The sequence below is a fragment of the Hyla sarda genome, chromosome 6, assembly GCF_029499605.1.
Source record: "Hyla sarda isolate aHylSar1 chromosome 6, aHylSar1.hap1, whole genome shotgun sequence".
NCBI lineage: Eukaryota > Metazoa > Chordata > Amphibia > Anura > Hylidae > Hyla > Hyla sarda.
The window spans coordinates 120514715-120539634 of NC_079194.1; the positions used below are offsets into that span (position 1 = coordinate 120514715).

At 45.9% G+C, this 24920-nt stretch overlaps 1 protein-coding gene and 1 pseudogene across 8 annotated transcripts in view; both read left to right on the plus strand.

The window, feature by feature from the left end:
- TPRA1 (transmembrane protein adipocyte associated 1) overlaps positions 1-24920 on the plus strand; it is a 53258-nt gene that overhangs the window by 12429 nt on the left and 15909 nt on the right. For 2 of the 8 annotated variants that reach the window (XR_008844996.1, XM_056524865.1), the window contains exons 2-7: positions 1433-1611; positions 6309-6515; positions 12102-12234; positions 21002-21088; positions 21187-21259; positions 22166-22245. Coding sequence is in view for 7 of the 8 variants with exons in the window: in XM_056524865.1 (XP_056380840.1) it covers positions 1433-1611; positions 6309-6515; positions 12102-12234; positions 21002-21088; positions 21187-21259; positions 22166-22245 (759 nt within the window). In the remaining variant the exon portion in view is untranslated. Of the gene's footprint in view, positions 1-1413; positions 1612-6308; positions 6516-12101; positions 12235-21001; positions 21089-21186; positions 21260-22165; positions 22246-24920 lie in introns of all 8 variants that reach the window. The other 6 variants (XM_056524870.1, XM_056524866.1, XM_056524868.1 and 3 more) reach the window with 3 other exon arrangements.
- LOC130277868 (U2 spliceosomal RNA) lies at positions 4223-4382 on the plus strand (annotated as a pseudogene).

Below are 24920 nucleotides of genomic sequence, written 5' to 3' on the forward strand. Positions count from 1 at the left end.
CTGTGCCGTTTATAAACTTTGTTTTGCGGCAAGGGGTTAAATGTATTAGTCGGCATCTCACCAAAAACGGGATGCTGATGTATACTGTAATGGAGGGCAGTGGGTGCCATTCATTTCATTGTCCCGAATGGAGTCACCTAGTATATCCGTTCAGGACTTTTGCGCAATTTTAAGTTGCATTGTCCGGACTGACTAAAATACTTTCACTAGCAGACTCCATTCGGACTATTGAAATGAATGGCACCCACTGCTCTCAGAACATTATACGTCAGTATGAACAGAACCTGAAGGTGTAATAGGACACACTGCTTTGACAAAGGGAATGGTAACACCCAGTTGTCAATTTATTCATAAATAATCCAAGAAACAATAGAGGAGCAGCACGAATTACCCAGATTTCTTATATTTCGGGAAATACATGGATTTATTTAAGAGGACATGTGTGGAGTGTTGAGAGGCCCTATATAAACTGGTTATCCCAAAATGAAAAAGCATTCACTTATAACAGTGTTTCCTAAGCAGGAAATAGTTAAAGGGGTATTCCAGGCAAAAACTTGTTTTATATATATCAACTGGCTCCGGAAAGATAAACAGATTTGTAAATTACTTCTATTAAAAAATCTTAATCCTTCCAATAGTTATTAGCTTCTGAAGTGGAGTTGCTGTTTTCTGTCTAACTGCTTTCTGATGACTCACATCCCGGGAGCTGCCCAGCTCCTATGGGGATATTTTCCCATCATGCACAGGACGTGACATCATCATTGAGCAGTTAGACAGAAAACTTCAGAAGCTAATAACTATTGGAAGGATTACGATTTTTTTTATAGAAGTAATTTACAAATATGTTTAACTTTCTGCCACCAGTTGATTTAAAAGAAAAAAGGTTTTCACCGGAGTACCCCTTTAACTATACACAGAATATCCAGCTGATCTCAGGAGAATGGAGATCCCTTGTCCCGGGCAGTGCACATGTTCAGCCATTGTTCCAGACACTTGGGGGACAAGGGACCTCCATTCTCCTGGTATCATCTGGTGATGCTCTACACCAGTGTTTCCCAACCAGGGTGCCTCCAGCTGTTGCAAATCTACAACTCCCAGCATGCCAGGACAGCCAAAGGCTGTCCGGGCATGCTGGGAGTTGTAGTTTTGCAACAGCTGGAGGCACCCTGGTTGGGAAACACTGATTTACCCTGTGGATAACTGATCACTATTGATCTGTAATAACCCCTTTAAAAGACCAAAAAAATAATAGGGTTGGCAATTTTAGCAACTGTATAAAAACATTGGGGGTATATTATTTATTGCAGACATTGCACTGATGGTGCCTATAGCGGATCATCTCTGTGCTTGTTCTGCTGGATACTTCCAGAGTTGCACGCTGTACACTGCTCCAAACCCTCTCCTCTCTGACAGGCTTCTCTGCGACTCACAGGTCACGTGTCCCCCCTTCAGGATCTGTCATCCGGAAGCGGCTGCATCCATCGCTCGGCATTCCACAGGAGCCCCAGCCAAGCGCCGAGCCATCGATCACGTAGAGACCAGATCGGAGGGTTCCCGTGGACGGAGAAGGGAGACAGAGACACCCGTGATCAGCTGTCAAGTTCATGAGAGGTAACCATGGGTAACGTGTGCGGGATGGGGAGCGCATCGGGCCGTGAGCGGGAATGTAAACAGAGGAGGCTTGTGATCGTGTGTGATGGGGTTCAGTGGGCATGGAGGGGGGATGCGGCTACAGCATAAGTGGTGGACAGTGCATAGACACTGGGGTGGCACTTGAGGGGGTAAGGTGGTAAAGTGGCCAAGAGGAAGCTGATTTAGGAAGGGGCACAGGAGAGGTGTGAGGCCGAGGAGGGGGCACAGAGGGGTCAGGGGTGAGGAGGGGGCACAGAGGGGTCAGGGGTGAGGAGGGGGCACAGAGGGGTCAGGGGTGAGGAGGGGGCACAGAGGGGGTCAGGGATGAGGAGGGGGCACAGAGGGGGTCAGGGGTGAGGAGGGGGCACAGAGGGGGTCAGGGGTGAGGAGGGGGCACAGAGGGGGTCAGGGCTGAGGAGGGGGCACAGAGGAATCAGGGCTGAGGAGGGGGCACAGAGGAATCAGGGCTGAGGAGGGGGCACAGAGGGATCAGGGGTGAGGAGGGGGACAGAGGGGTCAGGGGTGAGGAGGGGGCACAGAGGGGTCAGGGGTGAGGAGGGGGCACAGAGGGGTCAGGGGTGAGGAGGGGTCAGGGGTGAGGAGGGGGCACAGAGGGGTCAGGGGTGAGGAGGGGGCACAGAAAGGTCAGGGGTGAGGAGGGGGCACAGAGGGGTCAGGGGTGAGGAGGGGGTCAGGGCTGAGGAGGTGGCACAGAGGGGGTCAGGGCTGAGGAGGGGGCACAGAGGGATCAGGGCTGAGGAGGGGGCACAGAGGGGTCAGGGCTGAGGAGGGGGCACAGGAGAGAAGTGGGAGGCCGAGGAGCGGGTGGCACAGAGGGGTCAGGACTGAGGAAGGGGCACAGGTGTTAGGACTGAGGAGATGGCACAGGAGAGAAGTGTGAGCTAAGGAGTGGGTGAAGAGGGGTCAGGGCTGAGGAGGGGTGCTAGAGTGGTCAGGACAGAGGAGGTAGGGTCAGGGCTGGGGAGGGGGCACAGGAGAGTTGTGAGGCCGAGGAGCGGGTACAGAGGGCTCAGGGTTGAGGAGGGGGTACAGAGGACTCAGGGCTGAGGAGGGGGCACAGGTGTTAGGGCTGAGGAGATGGCACAGGAGAGAAGTCTGAGCCAAGGAGTGGGTGCTAGAGTGGTCAGGACAGAGGAGGTAGGGTCAGGGCTGGGGAGGGGGCACAGGAGAAGTGTGAGGCTGAGGAGGGGGCACAGGTGTTAGGGCTGAGACAGGGGCGCAAAGGAGGTAGGGTCAGGACTGAGGGGGCATAGAGGGGTCAAGGCGGAAGGGGAGGACAGAAGTGAAGTGGGAGGCTGAGGAGAAGGTACAGAGCAGACAGGGTCAGGGTCTGGAGGGAAGCAGAATGGTATTCAAAAGGTTAATTTCCCATAATTACCTGAGCACTATTCCAGACACTTCAGGATATAAAGTGTTTGATTTCCTCATTCCTGAAGCTCGAGAAGCCCTGTGGGTGTTATCACAGTTTCATTATTGCTGTTCCCCTGTATGTGCTCCTCCATCTGGTGCACAGGGGGGTTTCAAGAAACTGCCCCACACTTGTCCACAGGCTATTTCTGTTACTGTAGCGCTGCCCTATTGACTAAAATATATAGGATAGGATCTGCTGACTAAGATATATATGGATAGGATCTGCTGACTAAGATATATATGGATAGGATCTGCTGACTAAGATATATATGGATAGGATCTGCTGACTAAGATATATATGGATAGGATCTGCTGACTAAGATATATATGGATAGGATCTGCTGACTAAGATATATATGGATAGGATCTGCTGACTAAGATATATATGGATAGGATCTGCTGACTAAGATATATATGGATAGGATCTGCTGACATGGCACTATATCTGGAAGAATACAATTCCTGTTTACTAACTAAACCCAATTCCAACCCATGTCTAGAGGACGCCTGACCTGTCTATTTGTGTACATTATTTATTGTTCAGGCAATAGGCCAATTTTGGAATGTCACTTGTTAAAACTTTGCGTTTCTCTGTTATTCCTCTTAGAAATATGTGAATAAATTGACAGCTAGGGGTCACTGTGAGCTCCCTATACTCTGGTACCCTCCAGTGAGTGCTGGCAGTGCCATTTTGTGGAGGCATACACCCTTTACATATAGGGAAACACCCAGTTGTCAATTTATTCATAAATATTTAAAGAAATAACAGAGAAATGGTACAGCACCAAGTTATAAGATTCATTTCAGAACATGAATTATGAGTGGTTAAAGGTCCTCTTTAATGAGAGCATTTAGAGATTCTGAAAACCATTAAAGAAAAAACCCCACAATGCATATTACAATGAATAAGCCATAACTCGGTCTATGTGAGAAAGCTGATAACCAATATGGTTGCCAGACCAGTTCATGTGGGGCTGTTCCCCAATCACTTAGAGCGGTGGAAGACAAATCTGAATTATAACACTGAGGTATGTTTGGCATACAGGTGTGTGGGCGACAACAATATATGTATTTCACCTTCCACTGGGGTTGCCATCCAGCTCTCTCATACAGCCTTCAGGCCCATGCACACTACGGAAATTTAGCAAGGAATCAGCATTTCGCTTCTCGGCCTTTTGGCTAAGATCAAGTGTAGTATCTGTTCTTATCAGTTTTCATGCTGGTGGGGATGGGTGCTGCATGGAGGATGCAGGTGTACCAGGGCTTTCCGGGGCTGGTTCTGAGGAATCAGCTCGACGGCTGCCCCGATGTGACCTGTTCCCTCCGGGTCTCGCCATGAGGCTGAGAGGGTCTAGAGCCGAGGTACTTTTGTGCCTCGGGGAGTGGTGACCCTGAGGTGCCGAAACTCACTGGGAGAATAGACTCACTGGGTTGAAGCACGGGCACCATAATCTCTTCACCTTGTGGCACTCACCTCTTGATTCCCGGCCTTCTGGCTAGGATCAGAGAAATTTTTATAGATCCGGCCGGATGTCCGGGCAGTATATCTGCACACATTCACTTATTTATTTCTTTTTTGTCTCACTGTGTCACTTTTTGCGTGTTGTGTGTTCACAGGATTTGTCAGGATGCGGTAGCCCTTCTGGGTGTCCCTCCTGGCGGTCTAGGGGAGGTGTGTGTGGCCATTAGGTTCCGCACCTCCCTGCAAACACCCCGGGTACTCCTGCTTTGGCAGGGTACCTACCGTAATCGGCTCTGCGGGCAGATACCTTGGCTAACGCCAAGGGGGATGCCGGGAGCATTTGTGGTCCCCTAGTAGCTTCGGCGAAAAGGGACATCGAACCTGGAACCTCGCAGGTACCTTTTGGTCCGGAGGCGAAGGGTAAGGTTTGTTGGGGGGCCTCTCTCCTATCGGAGAAGGGCTTGCGATAGACCGCATCCTTTGTGCACGTTTTTTTAGTGTAACACGTTTGCACTTTTTCTTGCACTTTGGGTGAATCGAAAGCACGTTCCTCGGCTTTAGATAAAAAAAAAAAAAAAAAAAAAAAAAAAAAAAATCAGCATTTCTTTTTTCATGCAGAATTTTTCCTTGGAAGTCCAAGGCTGGGTTCACACTGCAGAATTTCTGCCGGAGATCAAGCCGGCGGCACTAGGACCGAGCAGACTGCATTGCTGCCCCCATAGACTGCAATGCATTTCTGGGTGGATATTTTGGAAGATCTGCTCAGAAATGCATTGCCATCTATGGGGACGGCAATGTAGTCTGCGCAGTCCTAGTGGCGCCGGATCGATCTCCGGCAGAAATTCTGCCCAGATATTCCTAAGTGTGAACCTAGCCAAAGTCAAATTTTTTGGCAGAATCTGGATCCCTGTCGGAAGTTCTGCTACAGCCGTAGTGTGCACTGAGCAGCAGGATCCCATTGAGATCAATGTGATTCTGCTGCAAGCGCGGAATATCCATAGTGTGCATGGGCTCTGATAGAGGCAGGGAATGAACGCTGTATAAGGCAGATTAGATGCAGATCACACCTTATGTGGCCTGTGCAGTTAAAGGGGTACTTCACCTCTAGACAGCTTACCCCTGCGGTCTCCCTGCTGCATCCGGCGTTCGTTTAGAGTGTGGTGCAGCATCGGAGGCTCGTAACCTCATGGCCACACACCCTCCCATAGACTTGCATTGAGGGGGTGTGGCCATGATGTCACGAGCAGACCGTGACGTCACAAGCCTCCGCCCCCACATCGCCAGTCATCCGGCACGGAGCGAAGTCTGCTCCGTGCTCCAGATGTCTGGTGTGCCAGAGCTGAGATTGCGGGGGTCCCCAGCAGCAGGACCCCCCGCGATCAGACATCTTATCCCGTATCCTTTGGATAGGGGATAAGATGTCAAGGGGTGGAGTACCCCTTTAAGGACAGAGTATCTGATGCTTTGTAAGAGTTGGGGGTCCCATCAGACAGACCCACATGTTCATGAGAAGTCTGCTTACTAATACTCCCCACTGACCAGAGATGGTGTCACATCCCATTATATCAGTGTTTCCCAACCAGGGTGCCTCCAGCTGTTGCAAAACTACAACTCCCAGCATGCCCAGACAGCCTTCGGCTGTCTGGGCATGCTGGGAGTTGTAGTTTTGCAAGAGGTGGTTTGTAAAGGGGAGGTAGCTCGGCACAGTGTCAGCCATGGGGTTTATGCTGTGGTTACTTTTGCGGTTATCTTTTCAGGAAGTGTAATTCTCCTACTCTCTCAGCTCACACTATTGTCCTGCACAGATCACACTCAGGATGTTTTCGGAGACCCAGAACAACTCAGACACCAACGTCACCTCCTTGCCCTATACTGCCTCATCCTATGTGACATCAGTGCTGCCAACAACAGCCGCTGGAATCCATGGCGCCAATGTTACTGTACCGCCAGTGTGTCTGGTCATCCTTTATGAAGACATAAGAAGCTCCAGGTACAAGACTCCTATCCAATGTTAAAACAATCTATGCTGCAGTGCTATAGTTAGAGTTCTGCATGCTTTAGAGATTGCATTACCAGTATTCTATCCTTGTTCAGCATCTGCGCTCTGATGATCTGCCATCTTAGGGTATGTTCACACTACAGAATTTCCGTTTGCAGAATTGAACCGTAACATAGGGGTGAATGGGTCTTCCGCAGAATTTCAGCAGCGGAGAAATTGATCTGGCGAAATTAACCTGTTTATTCTTTCGGCTGAATTATGCACACACTGCATTGCCATCAATGGTGACAGTGCAGGTCTGCGCGGTTCTTGCTCTGAAGGAATTCGGTGGCGGCCACCAGATGGAATTCCGTAAGCGGAGATTCCTCAGTCTCAACATACCCTTACCCTGTTTCCAGTAGCAAACGGTGCAGCTCTGGAGTATAATACAGGCTGTGTCTAAGATTCAGTATAAAACAAATAATATAAATTATGCACACCAGTGCTTCCCAACCAGGGTGCCTCCAGCTGTTGCAAAACTACAACTCCCAGCATGCCCGGACATCCTTTGTTGTAGTTGTAGTTTCACAACAGCTGGAGGCACCCTGGTTGGGAAACACTGATGCACACAGTGAATACAACTTTGGAGTATAATAAACTGTAAATCACACCCATACATACAGGTTCAGCACCAGATAAGTAGTGTACTGTATTATCAAAGTGACTCAACTAATTATGTAGATTGAATCTATAAATAGATTGTAAAATAGCGTTCATACATTTTTCATACGTATCCAGCATGCTCTTTGTGCAGCTCTGCAGTATTAACAAGGCTTTTATTTAGGATCAATATTCAAGATAAGTAATGTATGTGCACAGTGGCTCCACCACAGAACAGGGGTACTGCTCTGATCAGCACAGGATAAGGCTAGGTTCATATCTCCATCGGAGGCTCCATTACAGATTTTGTTCCACAGCAGTAAATGGAGCCGACCGGTCTGCTGCATGCCGGTCACTAGTGGAGCCAGATAAGCTCCATTGACTTTAAAAAGTACCTATCATGAACTCATCTGTCCCTAATCCCCCCCCCCCCCCATTTGTTCCTGACTCTAATTCTACCTTTTTTTTTTTAATCAGATCATTTTTATTAAGGTTTTGTCTTAAAACACAATAAAACATCAACATACAATCCCCAACAACATCCCACCCCACCCCCACACAAGCTCCACAACCAATAGTAGAAAGAAAGCACAATCGAACTCCCCCAATTCCATAATAAAAATACAGGTGAAAAGGAGAACTCACTCCCCCAAACCCAGGCGTAGTAACATCAACAGCCGGTTCACAGCAGGTCATACAAACTCCAAGCTACACACAAATCAGGAAGGCAAGCATATCCACTAGTCACCTCATCAATAGCACACAAGTCGTCCATTCAGTACACAACTACACGCCAGAGGGATACCTCCTTTTAAGTGGCACTCACAGGGGGGGTGAAATTTCCATACCCAGGGACCCCAGATACCTTCAAATTTTTTTCCAACCTAACCACATATGTTACTCGTGTCATAAGATCAGTCACCCCTGGAGGAGAGGATCTGATCCAAAATTGCGCTATTATCTTTCTGGCCTGATATAAAATTCTCAGGATCCCCACCTCCACCACAGAAGCCTCCCGACTGCATCCTATCAATCCAAGCAAACATTCCCTGGGATTCCTATGTATAGTTACTCCATACACTGATCGAATAAGCTGCAACACTTCAGTCCAATATGCAGTCAAACAAGGACAGGACCACATCATATGTACCAGGTGTGCCTCCACTTCGCCACACCTTGGGCAAGCAGAGTCAGACCTCACCCCCTATCTTATGGAGGGAAAGTGGAGTTTTATATACTCTATGTAGAAAGAACAGTTGAGACAACTGGTGAGATTCAGATACCGACAGAAAGGGGGTAAGTGCCAATACAATACTCCACTCCTCATCAGTCAGAACCCCAAGGTCCCTCTCCCATTTGGACCTAACCGTCAGAGGGAAGCCCTCGTGATAAAAGGAAAGCAGCTCCCCATACAGCCTGGAGATCACCCCAGCAGATTCTCGCTTCCGTACAATAGATTCCAAGACCCCATTGGACTGTATAGTTAGCAGGCTCATCCGATTCTGTGTCTCATAGGCATGGCGGATCTGCAAATAACGATAAAAGGAGGAACGTGGTAGGGCAAACTCCTCTTGTAAGTCCTCAAAGGACCGAACTACCCCCTGATCAGCCAATTGACCCAGTTCACAGAGTCCCCTCCTCTCCCAGAACTCAGCATCAGCGTAAGAATTAAAAACAGGCAAGCCAGGGTTATGCCACAGCGGAGTGAATGTAAGAAAATCAGTAATACCGAACAGTTTTTTTCGCGTGGCCCCAAAGCCTACACAATAAACGAGTCGTAGGAGAGGAGTCCGGAGGTCTGGTTAGGGCCCCAATCTCTAAGATGTGCAGTGGTATTCTGCCTCCGTGCTTAATCATAAACAGTCGACCTGTAGGACCCAATGTAGATAATGCAGCCCACCCTCTCACCTGATGCAACTGTGATGCAGTATAGTATAGCCACGGATTTGGTAGAGCAAGTCCTCCCTCTGATTTACCCCTCTGCAACATCTCTAGTTTAATCCTGGCAGTCTCTCCCCCCAAACTAATTGTCTGAAAAGTCGCTGAATCCTCTGAAAGTGGGCCATCGCAATCCAAACCGGAGAGTTCTGCAGTATGTACAACAGTTGAAGCATGAGGACCATTTTGGCTAGATTAGTACGGCCCACCACCGAGATCGGGCTAATCCTACCTTTTATTTTTTGTAAAACCCCTTTTCCTACCTTTATAAATTCCTTGTTAGTTGCTCAGTTTTGCTGCTTCTGTGAGAGAGGAAGGGGGGAGTGGTCCAGCAGGCTGGCGTCAGCTGAAGCCTGACTGGGCTCACTTCCGCCCTTTTTCTGCGGGCACTTCAATCAGGTAATGGGGGTGGGGGGGGGGGGGAATATCACTGCCTATATAACCTCCTTGTCTGCCGAGGTAACCCTGGCTTCACCCTCCGCTGTGGACCGGCCTACCTGTCCTAAGCACTGTTATCCAGCACTGCGACCCTGCATGTATTCGGCGGGGGCGGGGTGGTTGGGGCTTTGTGTGGGCGATATGGTGTCGGGTGCTGTATTCCTGCGGCGCTGCAGGGAGGTTATTGGTATAACTGGCAGGCACAGCAGCTGTCCTGCCTGCCTACTGTTCGTGCACAGCTTTGCTCCCACCTGACTGATTGACAGGCGGGGAGCTGTGCTGCACTCTGCTTTTCTGTGTCCCGGCTGCACTGAGAGTTCGGACTCCTGCTGCCAGGCCGGCATGAGTCCGAAATCAATGAGCCAGGACATGTAGGGAGACCCCTAGTGGTTAGTTTTTAAAAGTATAAAAAAAAATATATAAATATACATTTTTGTTAATCACATGGCATTAGAAAGTTGTTTCTAATACATTGATTAACAAAATATAAAAAGTTTTTTTTATGATAGTTTTTAATGGGATCTTTAAGGTTTTCGGTACATGTCCATTGATTTGACTGGATATAACTGCTGCATTTTTTTGTCTGGTTGTTAGAACAGATTGTGCAATGGAGGCCCCATATGGAGCCACTGATGGAAATGGTAAACTAGCCTACAAAATGAAATGTGTGTATGCATTGACAACACCAGAAGAATAATAAATGCAACCATGAAGTATAAAAACAGCTCTGCCAGCAGAATAGTGACTGCAGCTCTTAAATATAATACGCTGGGATAAATGATGTGAAGTTGGTGCATAGTGACTTATTCTTTATGTTGATTCATTCTAAGTGGAAATTGGTATTTAAAGAAGATCCTTTTTTAGAAGTTGGCTATTTAGTCATTTATTTGACTACTTTGAATTATTATTATTATTTATTTATTTTTTTTATATATAACTTTTTTTTTTTTTTTTTTATTGTTTTTCCAACTAAATAGAATAACATTACAGGAAAAAGTGAGAGCATAGATTCCACATTATATAATATAAATGTCACAACACTTGTTATGTAAAGCCAGCAAAATATTGAATGTGGAATACAAGTATTTACTCAAACAGAAGGGTCTGAACGGTCTACCATTGATGTTACTTTCCATCAAAGATGAGTGGGATCTCTGAAGAAGTAATGTTCTCAGTCTCTAGCAATGACTCCCATCTATATCTGCTACATTGAGTTCATAGGACCCTTTGTTCTGGGAGTATTGGATGATGCTCATGTTTCCACCTGTGTTATAATACGACCCTTTAGGCTATTTGTAGTGTCTTTGCTAAGATGAATCTATTACTCTACTTTCAGAATCTGTGAAATGCCTTTTAGGGTTAGTGGAAATGAATTAGGCTGTGATTAACATTGTACCTTTACGTGCGAGTGGATCGGTGTACCTAGGGGGAAAATAATGCCCCCAGTGCACCGAGCTCGCCCTAGTTCACATATTATTAATAAAAAATGAATAAAGGTATGAGATGTATAATAAAGGTATAGTGTAGGGATCGACCGATATCGTTTTTTAGGGCTGATACCGATAATCGGTGGAGGTTAGGGCCGATAGCCGATAACTTATACCGATATTCCGGTATAAGTTATCGGCTATTTATCCCCCCGCGACACCGCTGCAGATCATTGATTTAAAGCGGGCGCTTTAAATCAATGCACTGCAGTGGCTTTTGCGGTGCTATAGGCCGCCGCCACCACCCGCTTCTCTCCCCCTACCTGTCAGGGTGGTCCGGGCCATCCATCCATCCTTCCTGTAGTGTCCGGCGGCATTCCGGGTGGAGGGTGAACCGGTCCGAGCTGTCCTTCTTCTCCGGGGGTCATCTTCTCCACTCCGGGCTCCACCTCTCCACTCCCCAAGTAATTGCTGGCCACAGTGATGTCCTGCCTAGGCCAGTGAGTGACAGTGTGACAAATTAAGTCCCAGCACTGTTCTTCTTGCCAGAGCAACAATCCCGGAGGCAACAGGGGAGCGTCGGGAGGTAAGTAGAGGATTGAACCAAAAAATGTAAAGTGGACCTGTCAGCATAAAAGTTGTATAAATTGGCACATGGATAGTTAGGCCTAGTCATCATAATTCAGGGCATATCTTTTATATTTGTTATTATGTAAATGAGGCTCGAGTGCCCATTTTCTCTTTATCACGTGACTGTCAGACAAATTGAATAGGGGATGTAAGCGGGTACAGAGGTGATGAATAAGAGGACAGGGACTTTTTACGTATTTGATGAACATTCCCTGGGCTTTTGAATCTTGTTAACATATTAGTAAGAAAGCTTATATCTTGGTATTCCAGGGATCCTGATGACAAGCCCTATCTAGTCATGTGCTTATTTACATGCCTCTGCTTTCCTGCTGAAAGGTCTTCTTTACATGTGAACCTACACTTTGTAACTGTACAAAAATCTTTCACTTTACTTTTTCCACAATAAATTTTGTTTACATTTCTGTTTACTGTATCTATCATCCAGCTCTATATTATAAATCCTATTCGTATGTGTGTAACATGGAGAATGTGTTTTCCCTTTTAGGGTGAGATATTGGGATCTCTTGCTCTTAATTCCCAATGTCCTTTTCTTTGTGTTCCTGCTGTGGAAGTTGCCATCAGCCAGAGCAAAAATTCGAGTCACTTCAAGTCCAATCTTCACGACCTTCTACATTCTTGTAAGTCTGCCTTTTTATTTTTCCATTTGTTTTTCTTAGAGTATCTGTCATTTAAAAAACTTTTGACATGTTAATGAGAACAAGCCAGGAGAAGTCAGTGTACTCCTTTCCCTGCTCTGTGTCACCTGATCGAGACACTCTCCATAGACTTACATTGAGAGTGTGTCTCAGTCATGTGACACAGGGCAGGGAGAGAACACGCTGAAAGCGGTCTTCTCCTGGTTCGTTCTTCTCATCAGTGGAGGTGTGAATTCAGAACCCCGCCAATCAAACCTTTTGACATGTGACTAAGACAGGTCAAAAGTGACAGTGCCCATTAAACATTTAAAGGGGTATTCCAGTTTTTTTTTTCTTCTTTAGCCTTTAATCCATGATGGCAATATGCTTTTATGACATCTGTGCCCCAATTTGTCCTGTTTTCATACCTAGGACCTACACCCGGTATTGTAGTACAAGTCTTTTTATTTTACTGTTGTCTCTGACCTTTCCCAGCATTCCATGTATCCAGAGACAATGGAGGAGATTTATCAAACCTGACCAGAGGAAAAGTTACTGAGTTGCCCATAGCAACCAATCAGATCGCTTCTTTCATTTTTAAAGAGGCCTGTGATAAATGAAAGAAACGATCTGATTGGTTGCTATGAGCAACTCATCAACTTTTCCTTTGCACAGGTTTTGATAAATCTCTCACAATATGTTATAAGTCACATGGTCTCCAGGATCGTGGCTATGCTGCAGAGGGAAGGTGGAAAGCCGGATGAGAGAATTTACTAAAGTAATTCTATCCGCCTACCTACGGCAGCATAGCCACGCCCCCTGGGGACCATGTGTCTTATGACATATTGGCCCTGATTTACTATTGTAAACCCGACATGTGTTATCAGGTTATGTGCCAGATTCTGGTGCATTGCACCAGAATTGAAAAAAACCCGACCAACTCTTTATTTTACTGAGAACCTGAAAAAGGGGGTTGCCATTGGGAAAAGTCAGCGTGGTCGCCCAAAAGGGGCGCAGCCCCGACATTTTCGAAAAATCCCAACATATTTACTAAAGTTTACACAGAAAATATGGTGGATTTTACCTGAGGAAAACCCAACAGATCAGAACATGTGTTAAAAGAAGAAGAAGAAAAAAAGCAAAACGTAAAGGGAAAAGTGCAACATGTAGGGAAACCTTACTACATTGTGTATTATAACTTACATGGACTGGTAAATAATTAATTTGATTTTGTGTTTAATTTCAGACCTTAAGTACAGTGTTGCTTTTTTCTTGTGAGGTGATATACTTCACCATATGACATACAGTAATATCTACATTCATTTGCGTTCGTGGTCTGACGGCATGCTGCAGCCACAGCATTTAAAGGGGTACTCCGCTGCTCAGCATTTGGAACAAACTTGCATTGAGGGGACGGGCATGACATCATGAGGGGGCGGGGCTATGACGTCACAAACTCTCGGCGCCGGCTCCAGAGTTCGGAACAGTTTGTTCCAAGTGCTGAGCAGTGGAGTACCCCTTTAAGCATACAATAAATGGAAGCAAATAATTTCAGTCATTTTGATATCTGTGGATGCTGTGGAAAAATATTTGTTGGGGGAAAAAAAACACAAAGAAAACTACACTCCACTCTTAGTAAATCAGGGCCATTGTCTCTGGCTGCATGGAATGCTGGGAAAGGTCAGATACAACAGTAACATAAAAAGACTTGTACTACATCACTTCCGGGTGTAGGTCCTGCTCTGTCTCAGCGTTGCTTTGGAAGAGAGGCTGCTGAAAGAGAGTTGTAAAACAGGAGTTAGATAGCAGGAGTTTTAGATCGCTGTGAGTGTTACTTACCGTACACTGTGGGGACTTTAAACTCACAAGGTCTACTGAGAATTTAATTGTAATATTTACTGTCTGTTTTTAGCTGTTAATCTGTGAAATCCCAAAATCTAAAATGGCTTCCATGTTGGAAAATGCAGTCCGTTATACATCTTGTGCAATGTATGTAATCCTTGAACAGCAGTTTGAGGATGCATTTTGTTGTGTGAGATGTGTAAGAATTGTTCATTTGGAAGCCCAGATCCTGGATTTAGAGGAGAAACTGGCAACACTGAGACGCATTGACAACTTGGAGAGGAGCAAGTGCTCTCTGGGGTAGAGGTGGGGGAGGATAGTGGGACAGAGGTGCAGGACAGTCAGGCAGTTAGCTGGGTTACAGTTATAAAACGGGGTAGCGGGAAAAGTGTCAGGGAGTCTAGCAGTACTGCAGCAGGACTCTGCCTCTGACCACCAGGGGGTGAGTGCAGGGCAGGCCAGACAGGTATTGGTATTGGGAGACTCAATTATTAGGGGGACAGACAGGGCGATCTGTCACAAAGACCGGGATCGCCGAACAGTGTGTGGTCTTCGTAGGGCTCGAGTTTGGCACATCGTGGATCGGGTTGACAGTTGCTGGGTGGGGCTGGAGAAGACCCAGCGGTCATGGTACATATCGGCACCAATGACAAAGTAAGAGGTAGGTGGAGTCTCCTTATAATTGATTTCAGGGACCTCCAAGGTAATATTTTCTGAAATATTACCTGTACCACGAGCCACACCAGAGAGGCAGCGGGAGATTAGGGAGGTAGACAAGTGGCTCAGAAGCTGGTGTAGGAAGGAGGGGTTTGGGTTCATGGAGAACTGGGCCGACTTCGCTTTCGGATACCGGCTCTACCGCAGGGACGGGCTGCACCTCAGTGGGGAGGGTGCAGCTGTGCTTGGGGAGAAGATGGCTAGAAGGGTGGAGGAGTGTTTAAACTAGGGAATGGGGGAGGGAAACTACAACAAACAGGGGGAAGATAGTGTAGATAGAGGGGTGGGGGTACTTATTAATATATCTGGGGGTGGAGCGGAGGGAGGGGTTAGAATAGTTAATAGGCAAGACAAAGTGAATCCGGCACTGCAATTCACAATAGATCCCTTCCTGGATTAGCCAGTCCAGCAAACAAAACCAGTGGGGCTGATCTGAGGGTGCACTCCAAGCCAAGCAAAGAATAGCAAACAGTTCAAAGAATAAAGCGGATGCACTCACCCAGGAATTCTTGCCAGATGAAATCTTTATTCAATAATCCATAAAACGATGTAGCGGGTAGACGCAGAGGAGCAGCCTCGCAGCGACAGACTGTTTCCTGTGCCCCAAGCACACTTCTTCGGGCTGCCAATCTGCGCCGACGCACACAGGTGCGTATTTAAATAGACAGTCATGGGAGTTGCCATGGTGTAGTCTAAACAAATACAAGCGATGGTGCAGAATACAATTTAAACCAAGTTACAAAAAGGAGCTTGGGTCTTTGTGATCGTTCAGACCGGTCGGCCCTAAGGCTTCCAGTCTGAGTATCCAACGTGCCTCACATTGGAGTAATATTTTGTGGCGATCGCCTCCATTCCTAGGACATTCAATTTTTTTCCAGACCTCCAAATCTTAATACAGATCCGTTTCCTCCATGGGCTTCGAATATGTGTGCAATGAGGCTGGGAGCACCTTTTCCAGTACGAATGGATCGTAGGTGCTCTCTCACCCGTATGAACAGGCTCCTAAAAGTTTTGCCCACATAAACAAAGCCACAGGGGCAGGTTAATATGTAGACCACATAATTAGTCCTGCAGGTTGGAGGAAACGGATCTGTATTAAGATTTGGAGGTCTGGAAAAAATGTAATGTCCTAGGAAGGGAGGCGATCGCCACAAAATATTACTCCAATGTGAGGCACGTTGGATACCCAGACTGGAAGGGCCGACCGGTCTGAACGATCGCAACGACCTGAGCTCCTTTTTGTAACTTGGTTTTAATTGTATTCTGCACCGGTGCTTGTATTTGTTTAGACTACACCATGGCAACTCCCATGACTGTCTATTTAATACGCATCTGTGAGCGTCGGCGCAGATCGGCAGCCCGAGGAAGTGCGCTTGGGGCGCAGGAAACAGTCTGTCGCTGCAAGGCTGCTCCTCTGCATCTACCCGCTACACCGTTTTATGGATTATTGAATAAAGATTTCATCTGGCAAGAATTCCTGGGTGAGTGCATCCGCTTTATTCTTTAAACTGTTTAGAATAGTTAATAGGGATAAGCTTCATAGGAAGAAAAAAAAACATACACCATTGAATTGCATGTTGACTAATGGCAGAAGTCTGACCAATAAAATTGATGAACTGGAGTTGAAAATGTCTGAGGAGGATTATGACATAGTGGGTATAACAGAGAGTTGATTGGACGATAGCTGTGACTGGGCTGTCAGCATACCGGGTTATAGTCTATTCAGGAAGGATCGGACAAAACGAAAGGGGAGGAGTTTGTCTTTATGTAAAGTCCAGTCTGAAGGCCGCACTGCAGGAGGATATATGGGAGGGAAACGATAATGTGGAGTCATTATGGGTAGAAATATATGAAGATAAAAAAAAAAAAATTCTGATAGGGATTTGCTATAAGCCACCAAACATAATGGAAGAGGCAGAAGATCAATTACTGAGGCAAATAAACCAGGCAGCAAATCAGAATGAGGTGATAATAGGGGGACTTTAACTATCCTGATATAAACTGGGAGACTGAGACCTGTGAATCTCATAAAGGAAACAGGTTTCTCACTATAGCTAAAGACAATTATCTGTCCCAAATGGTGCAGGGCCCGACCAGAGGGGGCGCCCTACTAGACTTAATATTAACCAATAGACCCGACAGAGTAACTAATGTGCAAGTAGAAGGACACCTAGGAAATAGTGATCATAATATAATACATTATAACTTGTTCTTCAATAAGGGAATCTCTCGAGGGGCCACAAAAACAATGAACAAGTTTGATCAACTCAGAGAAGCCCTTAACAATATAAATTGGGATAATGTCCTCAAAAACAAGAATACTGACACAAAATGGGAGACTTTTAAAAAATATCTTAAATTCTCACTGTAAGATGTATATACCTTATGGGAATAAAAGGGTCAGAAATAAAACAAAACCAATATGGATGAATAAGAACGTTAAGGGGGCAATAAATGACAAAAATGAAGCATTTAAACTACTAAAACAGGACGAAAGTAAAGAAGCATTAAAAAGCTATAGAGAAAAATGTAAAATATGTAAAAAACAGATAAAAGCCGCAAAAAATAGAGACAGAGAGTAAAACTAACCCCAAAATGTTCTTTAACTATATATATAGCAAAAAGGTTAAAAATGAAAGTGTTGGCCCTTCAAAAAATGATGAGGGAGAAATTATAGATGGGGATCAGGAAAAAGCAAATATATTAAACAAATTCTTCTCCACTGTATTCACCGAGGAAAATGAAATGCCAGGTAAAATACAGCGAGATGGGTAAACTCCCCAGTACAGGTCACCTGTCTAACCCAGGAAGAAGTACAGTGCCGCCTACAAAAAATCAAATTAGACAAATCGCCAGATGGCATTCACCCCCGTGTTCTAAAGGAATTAAGTAATGTAATAGACAGACCCCTATTTTTAATATTCAGGGACTCTATAGCAACAGGGGCTGTTCCCCAGGACTGGCGCATGGCAAATGTGGTTCCAATATTTAAAAAGGGGTCAAAAGGTGACCCCGGGAATTATAGACCTCTTAATTTAACCTCTGTTGTATGTAAATTGTTTGAGGGTTTTCTAAGAGATGCTATTTTGGAGTATCTTGATAAAAATAAATGTATGACTCCATATCAGCATGGCTTTATGAGGGATCAGTCCTGTCAAACTAACCTGATCAACTTTTATGAGGAGGTGATCTCCAGACTGGACCAGGGGGAATCGCTGGATGTCACATAACTGGATTTTTCCAAAGCATTTGATACGGTGCCACATAAAAGGTTGGTACATAAAATGAGAAGGATTGGGCTGGGGGAGAATGTGTGCAAGTGGGTAAGTAACTGGCTCAGTGATAGGAAACAGGGTGGTTATTAATGGTACTTATTCTGATTGGGTGACTGTTATTAGTGGGGTACCACAGGGGTCCGTCTTGGTCCTGTTCTATTTAATATATTTATTAATGACCTTGTAGAGGTGTTGAATAGTAAAATAGCAATCTTTGCAGATGATACTAAACTCTGTAAAGCGGTAAACACAATAGAGGACAATGCACTATTACAAATGGCTCTGGATAGGTTGGAGGTTTGGGCTGAGAAGTGGCATATGAGGTTTAACACTGATAAATGTAAGGTAATGCACATGGGGAGGAAAAATCCGGGCTGGGATTATGTATTAAATGGGAGAACACTTGGGAGGACTGATGTGGAAAAGGACTTGGGAGTCTTAGCTAACAGTAAATTTACCTGTAGTGACCAGAGTTGGGCAGCTGCTGCCAAGGCAAATAAAATCATGGGGTGCATCAATAGGGGCATAGATGCCCACGACAAGGAAATACTGTGTACAGTACTGGGCACCAGTGTACAAGAAAGATATAGTGGAGCTGGAGAGGGTTCAAAGACGGGCAACCAGAGTAATACGGGGAATGGGAGGACTACAGTACCCAGAAAGATTATCAGAATTAGGGTTATTTAGTTTAGAAAAAAGAAGGCTTAGCGGCGACCTAATAACTATGTATAAATATATCAGGAGGCCGTACAGAGATCTCTCCCATGATCTTTATACTAGGACTGTATCTATAACAAGGAGGCATCCTTTTTGTCTTGAAGAAAGAAGGTTTCTACACCAGCACAGACGGGGGTTCTTTACTGTAAGAGCAGTGAGACTGTGGAATTCTCTGCCTGAGGAGGTGGTTATGGTGAACTCTGTAAAAGAGTTCAAAAAGGGTCTGGATGCATTTTTGGAGAATAATAACATTACAAATTATGGATTCTAGATTTATAGGGACAGAACCTTGATCCAGGGATTTATTCTGACTGCCATATTTGGAGTTGGGAAGGAATTTTTAACTCTAGTATGGGATATAGGTTGAGCTTGATGGACTCTGTTCTTTTTTCAGCCTTATGAACTATGTTACTATGTATGAAAACAGGACAAATTGGTGCAGATGCGATAAAAGCGTATTGCCATTATGGCTTAAAGGAGTATTCCGGGGGAAAACTGATTTTTTTTATTAAATTTTTTTAAATAATCTGGTGCCATAAAGTTAAACAGATTTGTAAATTACTTCTATAAAAAAAAAATCTTAATCCTTCCAGTACTTCTTAGCTGCTGAATACTACATGGAAATTCTTTTCTTTTTGGAACACAGAGCTCTCTGCTGACATCACAAGCACTGTGCTCTCTGCTGACATCTCTGTCCATTTTAAGGACTGTCCAGAGTAGGAGAAAATCCCTATGGCAAACATATGTTGCTCTGGACAGTTCCTAAAATGGACAGAGATGTCAGCAGAGAGCTCTGTGTTCCAAAAAGAAAATAATTTAGTATTCAGCAGCTAATAAGTACTGGAAGGATTAAGATTTTTTTTTTATACAAGTAATTTAAAAATCTGTTTTACTTTCTGGCACCATTTGATTAAAAAAAAAAGGTGTACCCCATTAAAGGCTAAAGAAAAAACCTGGAATACCCCTTTAAATGATTAATGGGCACTGTCACTTGGAAAAACTTTTGACCTGTCTTAGCGACATGTGAAAGCTTTAATTGCCTGGGTTCTGAATGTTCAGACCTCTACCGATGAGGAGAACGAACCAGGAGAAGACCGCATTCAGCGCCTTCTGTCCCTGCTGTGTGTCATGTGATTGTAAAATAAAAAGACTTGACTACAGTACTTCCTGGTGTGGGTCTTGTGCATAAAAAAGGGCTAAAGTGGTGCACAGAGGTAATAAAAGCATATTACATAGTAAAGGCTAAAGAAAAAAATGAATGCTGAAATACCCCTCTAATATAAATGACTAAGTCCATGCATAGTAGCATGTTTTCCTTCCCCATTGTAAGTGTGTAGGAGGAGGCATATAACATCAAGCACAAAACACAGAACACCCTGGAAAATCCCTTTGTTTTATTCATCAGACTGTCTGCAGTCACTAGAGGGGAAACCCACTGCAGTTACTTGTGCAGCCTCCAATGGGCTTAAAGGGGTACTCCGGCCCTTAGACATCTTATCCCCTATCCAAAGGATAGGGGATAAGATGTCTGATCGCAGGGGTCCCGCTGCTGGGGCCCCCCCGCAATCTCTCATGCAGACACTCACCTGTGGCAGCTGCACAGAGCGATGATCGCTCGGTTTCTGAAGGGTCATGACTATGGGGCCGGAGTATAGTGACGTCACACCCCACCCCCTCAATTTAAGTCTTTGGGCCAGAGTTCCCCTTTAATAATAATTCTGTCCTTATTAAACTTCTTCTAGCGGTGTGTGCAGGCAGACAGGACATCAAAAGGGTACTCCGCTGCCCTGCTTCGGAAGCTCCACTCCCCAGTGTCCGGAAGTTTATTGTTCCGAACTCTGCGTGCGGGCTTCCGTGTTCACCCCCGCCCCCTCGTGACGTCACGCCTGCCCCCTCAACGAAAGTCTATGGGAAGGGGGCGCGACGGGCGTCGCGTCCCCTTCCCATAGACTTTCGTTGAGGGGGCGGGCGTGACCTCACGTGGGGGCTGCCCGGAACATGGAAGCCCGCACGCAGCCTTCGGAACAATAAACTTCCGGACGCTGGGGAGTGGAGCTTCCGAAGCAGGGCAGCGGAGTACCCCTTTTTACATGTCATGGAAGCCTAAAGCTCTGTACTAACGACACTGAGGTCTGACAGCTGTAATGATGTAAAATAAAACGAATTCTCAATGAATTTTGGAGCTAAAAAAAGTTTGCTTGTTGTTATATTTGATGCAGGTGTTTGTAGTGGCCCTTGTGGGAATCACACGAGCAATTGTATCTATGACGGTCAGTTCATCCAGTGTGGCCACTGTCACAGACAAGGTAAGAGTCTGCTGGATCTGCTCAAAGCCTTTCTACATGTATTTCTGCATGTATAGGGCTCAAGAGTCACGTTTTAGCCTCTATTTTTTTTTTCTTAGGTTTTGTGGGAAATCACCAGGTTCTTCCTTCTTGCCATAGAACTGAGCGTTATCATCCTGGGTTTAGCTTTTGGTAAGTGACTTCCTGGTTTGTTATAACACTTTAACCCAGTATTTCCCAACCGGTGTGCCTTCAGCTGTTGCAAAACTACAACTCCCAGCATGCCCGGACAGCCAACGGCTGTCCGGGCATGCTGGGAGTTGTAGTTTTGCAACAGCTGGAGGCACACTAGTTGGGAAACACTGCTTTAACCTCTGTCTTTAGCTTCAGACAGGAGGGGCATTGCAGTTCACATGATTGTTGGTGTGCTGTAACCTTTTTCTTTTTTTTTTTTTATATTAATTGTTTATTTTAAAGGGTACTTCTCATCAAATAAACTTTTGATATAGTTTAGATTAATGAATGTTGAATAACTTTTCAATAGCATGTTAATGAAAAATATTCTTCTTTCTATTGTATTTTTCCCGATCAGTCCTGTCAGCAAGCATTTCTGACTCCTGCTGGAGTCCTAAACACTCAGAGCTGCCAGCCTGCTTTGTTCACAGCCAAACAGGCTGTGAACAAAGCAGGCTGGCAGCTCTGAGTGTTCTCCTTTGTGAACAAAGCAGACTGGCAGCTTGTAGTGTTTAGGACTCCTGCATGAGTCTGAAATGCTTGCTGCCAGGACTGGTAGGGAGACCCCTAGTGGTCATTTCTTCAAAGTGGAAAATTAAATAGAAAGAAGCATATATTTTTTAATAACATGCAATTGTAAAGTTATTCTGTATACATTAATCTATAAAATATAAAAAGTTTTTTTGATGAGAGGTACCCTTTAATACTAGTAGGGAACACACATATGGAGTAAACATCAAGAACCCCACCAGTAGTACATAGTCAAAATGAACCACATAAGTGCAATAAAATATACACATTCTCATCAAAAAATGTAAGCTTCTTCATTGTGATAATGCTGCTTCTATGTTTTATGTTTTGCAGGTCATCTTGAAAGTAAATCCAGTGTGAAGCGGGTGCTTGCTATTACGGCTGTCCTTTCTCTTGGGTACTCTGTAACACAGGTAAATCATCATGCTTAACCCCTTAAGGACCCAGGACGTACTAGAACGTCCTGGCACCCTGGGCTTTAAGGACCCAGGACGTACTAGTACGTCCTGGTGTTTCTCCGGTCTCTGCCGCGCCCCGGGCAGAGATCGGAAGCGGATGCCTGCTGAAATGCTTCAGCAGGCATCCAGGGCAAACGCCGAGGGGGGCCATGTAGGCCCCCCATGTCGGCGATCGCCGCAAATCGCAAGGGAAATCGCCCTTGCGATCTGCGGCGATACCGGGCTGATCGGGTCTCTGGGACCCGACCGCCCGGTAATTTCGCATGATCCCGGCTGTCACAGACAGCCAGGACCATGCTAACGTATAGGAGCGAGGTGGCAAACCTGCCACCTCCTCCTATACCCTGCGATCTGTCGGTTAGTTAACCGACCAATCGCAGGAGGGGGGGCGGTTACTTCCTCCCGTCCTGCCCGGCCCCTGGATGTCCGGAGAGGACGGGAGGAAGACCGCAGGACGCGGCGAGGGACGGGGGAGTGCTGGGGCCCGGCCCCGGTACTTACCTCGTCCCTGAAGACCCGGATCCCGGCGAGGAAGAAGGCGGCGGCGGCGACAGGTGAGTAGATCTTCAGCCGCGGTCGGGCCCTTTACAGCAATGCACGTCGCCGTAAAGCGACATGCATTGCTGTAATGGGACCCTGTAAACTACAACTCCCAGCATGCCCAGACAGCCCTTGGCGTCTGGGCATGCTGGGAGTTGCAGTTTTGCAACATCTGGAGGTCCACAGTTTGGAGACCACTGTGCCCTTCCAGATGTTGCAAAACTACACATCCTCAGCATGCCCTTACTGTCCAGGCATGCTGGGAGTTGTAGTGCTGTAACATCTGGCCCTTCAGATGTTGCAGAACTACAACTCCCAGCATGCCTGGACAGTTTTGGCATACTGGGAGTTGTAGTTTTGCAACATCTGGAGGGCTGCAGCTTGGACACCACTACACAGTGGTCCCCAAACTGTTCTCCTCCAGCTGTTACGTAACCACTACTCCCAATATGCCCTTCGGCTGCCTGGGCATGCTGGGAGTTGTGGTTTTGCAACAACTGGAGGCACACTGGTTGGGAAACATTGTCTGTTTCCTAACTCAGTGTTTCCCAACCCTTGTGCCTCCAGCTGTTGCAAAACTATAACTGCCAGCATGCACTGATAGACTGTGCATGCTGGGAGTTGTAGTTTTGCAACAGCTGGAGGTCCCCCCCCTTGTGAATGTACAGGGTACATTCACATGGGCAGGGGCTTACAGTGAGTATCAGGCTGCAAGTTTGCGATGCAGCAAATTTTGCGCGGCAGCTCAAACTCGCAGCGGGAAACTCGCTGTAATCCCCCGCCCGCGTGACTGTCTCCTAAAAACACTACACTACACTAACACAAAATAAAATAAAAAGTAAAAAACACTACATATACACATACCCCTACACAGCCCCCCTCCCCTCCCCAATAAAAATGAAAAACGTCTGGTACGCCACTGTTTCCAAAATGGAGCCTCCAGCTGTTGCAAAACAACAACTCCCAGTATTGCCGGACAGCCGTTGACTGTCCAAGCATGCTGGGAGTTTTGCAACAGCTGGAGGCACCCTGTTTGGGAATCACTGGCGTAGAATACCCCTATGTCCACCCCTATGCAAATCCCTAATTCAGGCCTCAAATGCGCATGGTGCTCTCTCACTTCGTAGCCCTGTCGTATTTCAAGGAAACAGTTTAGGGTCACATATGGGGTATCGCCGTACTCGGGAGAAATTGCCTAACAAATTTTGGGGGGCTTTTTCTCTTTTCACCCCTTATGAAAAGGGGAAGTTGGGGTCTACACCAGCATGTTGGTGTAAAAAAAAAATATTTTTTACACTAACATGCTGGTGTTGCCCTATACTTTTCATTTTGACAAGAGGTAAAGGGGAAAAAAGCCCCCCAAAATTTGTAATGCAATTTCTCCCGAGTACGGAGATACCCCATATGTGGGCGCAAAGTGCTCTGGGGGCGCACAACAAGGCTCAGAAGGGAGAGTGCGCCATGTACATTTGAGGTGATTTGCACAGGGGTGGCTGATTGTTACAGCGGTTTTGACAAACGCAAAAAAGAAAAAAAAACCACATGTGACCCCATTTCGGAAACTACACCCCTCACGGAATGTAATGAGGGGTGCAGTGAGAATTTACACCCCACTGGTGTCTGACAGATCTTTGGAACAATGGGCTGTGCAAATAAAAAATTTTGTACAGCCCACTGTTCCAAAGATCTGACAGACACCAGTGGGGGGTAAATGCTCACTGTACCCCTTGTTACATTCCTCAAGGGGTCTAGTTTCCAAAATGGTGTGCCATGTGGGGGTTATTTTGCTGTCCTGGCACCATAGGGGCTTCCTAAATGCGACATGCCCCCGAGCAAAATTTGCTCTCAAAAAGCCAAATATGACTCCTTCTCTTCTGAGCATTGTAGTTCGCCCGTAATGCACTTCATGCCAACTTATGGGGTACCTCCATACTCAGAAGAGATGGGGTTACAAATTTTGGGGGGTATTTTCTGCTATTAACCCTTGCAAAAATGTGAAATTTGGGGGGAAACACACATTTTAGTGAAAATTTATTTTTATTTTTTTACATATGCAAAAGTCGTGAAACACCTGTGGGGTATTAAGGCTC